The sequence below is a fragment of the Seriola lalandi genome, unplaced genomic scaffold (assembly GCF_002814215.2).
Source record: "Seriola lalandi dorsalis isolate HSWRI2012SDOR001 ecotype SW California unplaced genomic scaffold, Sedor1 jcf7180002042426, whole genome shotgun sequence".
Lineage (NCBI taxonomy): Eukaryota > Metazoa > Chordata > Actinopteri > Carangiformes > Carangidae > Seriola > Seriola lalandi.
The window spans coordinates 1-1176 of record NW_019512994.1 but is presented as its reverse complement, the minus strand read 5'-3'; the positions used below and the strand labels follow the sequence as shown (position 1 = coordinate 1176).

Sequence of the window (1176 nt, the reverse complement as noted above, 5' to 3'; positions counted from 1 at the left end):
GCCATCAGCACGTTGACTTTAGCCAGCGGGGAGTCCTCCACGCTGGGGCTTTCCAGGTCGGAGGCCGGAGCTGGACTTGGGGTCTTTGGCTTGGTCTGAGCGTTTGACTGTGGCGACGTCTCACCTCCCTCACCTTTGCCCTCCCACAGCTCTTTGTGGGGCCGGTGGCCGAAACCCTCGTCGTAGTTGCCCTTGGCCTTGAAGAGTTGGCAGAAGTGCGGCTTGCAGTAGACGTTGTTGTGTAGGGAGGCGTAGTTCGCCAAACTATGCAGGAGAGGAATGAAAGAGGGAGACACAGTTAGGGACTGTATGAAAGATCATCATAGACTCTGTTTTGTGTCTTGCTTCTATGTAGACATAGACAGACATTATTATGGCTTTTGTCATTAAGACAAACAGTACGTGTCTTTTACGTGAACAGTGAGTTACAATGGAAGAGGACTGTTGTTCATTCACAGGAGTTTGAAAATGTGTCGGTCATAGAAGTCTTAATTAATGACCATCACCACACACTTTGTCTAAAGGGTTTTTCATTTATTCATCCATGTTGTTGGCTTGAATGAAAATTGAATGAATGAGAGAGGTCTGATGCTTATTGTGGTTACTTTTGCCCCAAGGGTAAATACATCTGATATGAGAGGAATCTCCTCAGCAACAACTGGCTCTTTCATAGTGTTTCCTGATTTTTTAAACAGATTTTATTTTCTTTGTGCTCGTGATAAAAAGATTATAATAACACATTTTTTTTTAAAGTATCAGCCATGTTGGGAGTGATATGGACATCATTTTTATTTAATTTTTTTTTTTGCATCCTCCTCACCTGAGTTTGGTGTTGCAGTGCGAGCAGCGGAAGCAGGAGCTGTGGTAAACGTGCTGGTTGGCCACCAGCCTCTCCAGAGGATAAACCGTCTTCAGACACGACACACAGGTTTCTCTCACCGGCAGCCGGAAGTTCTGCACGCACACACACACACACACACAAAAAAAGTTAATTCATTCATTCATTCTCACATAAATCGTCAATGTGTGTGTTAAAGTGAACAATGTGAAGGTTTCCTGTGATAACTTACTCTGGGAGTCTTGGACTGAGACGAGTCTTTCTGATTGGAGGATGCTGGGGTGCCAGGACCAGAGCCTGTGGGAATCACACAATAACCAGGATAAGAAAAGGCAGTT

General features: G+C 44.8%; 1 protein-coding gene across 1 annotated transcript; it reads right to left on the bottom strand.

Moving 5' to 3' along the window:
* Positions 1-5: 5 nt before the first annotated feature.
* Positions 6-1163, bottom strand: LOC111648541 (LIM domain-containing protein 2-like; the record flags this gene model as incomplete). The annotated part of the gene is made up of 3 exons (XM_023398356.2): positions 6-264; positions 821-954; positions 1071-1163. Coding segments are annotated over 3 exons (486 nt in total), but the record flags the coding sequence as incomplete, so codon positions are not given.
* Between the last annotated feature and the right edge of the window lie 13 nt (positions 1164-1176).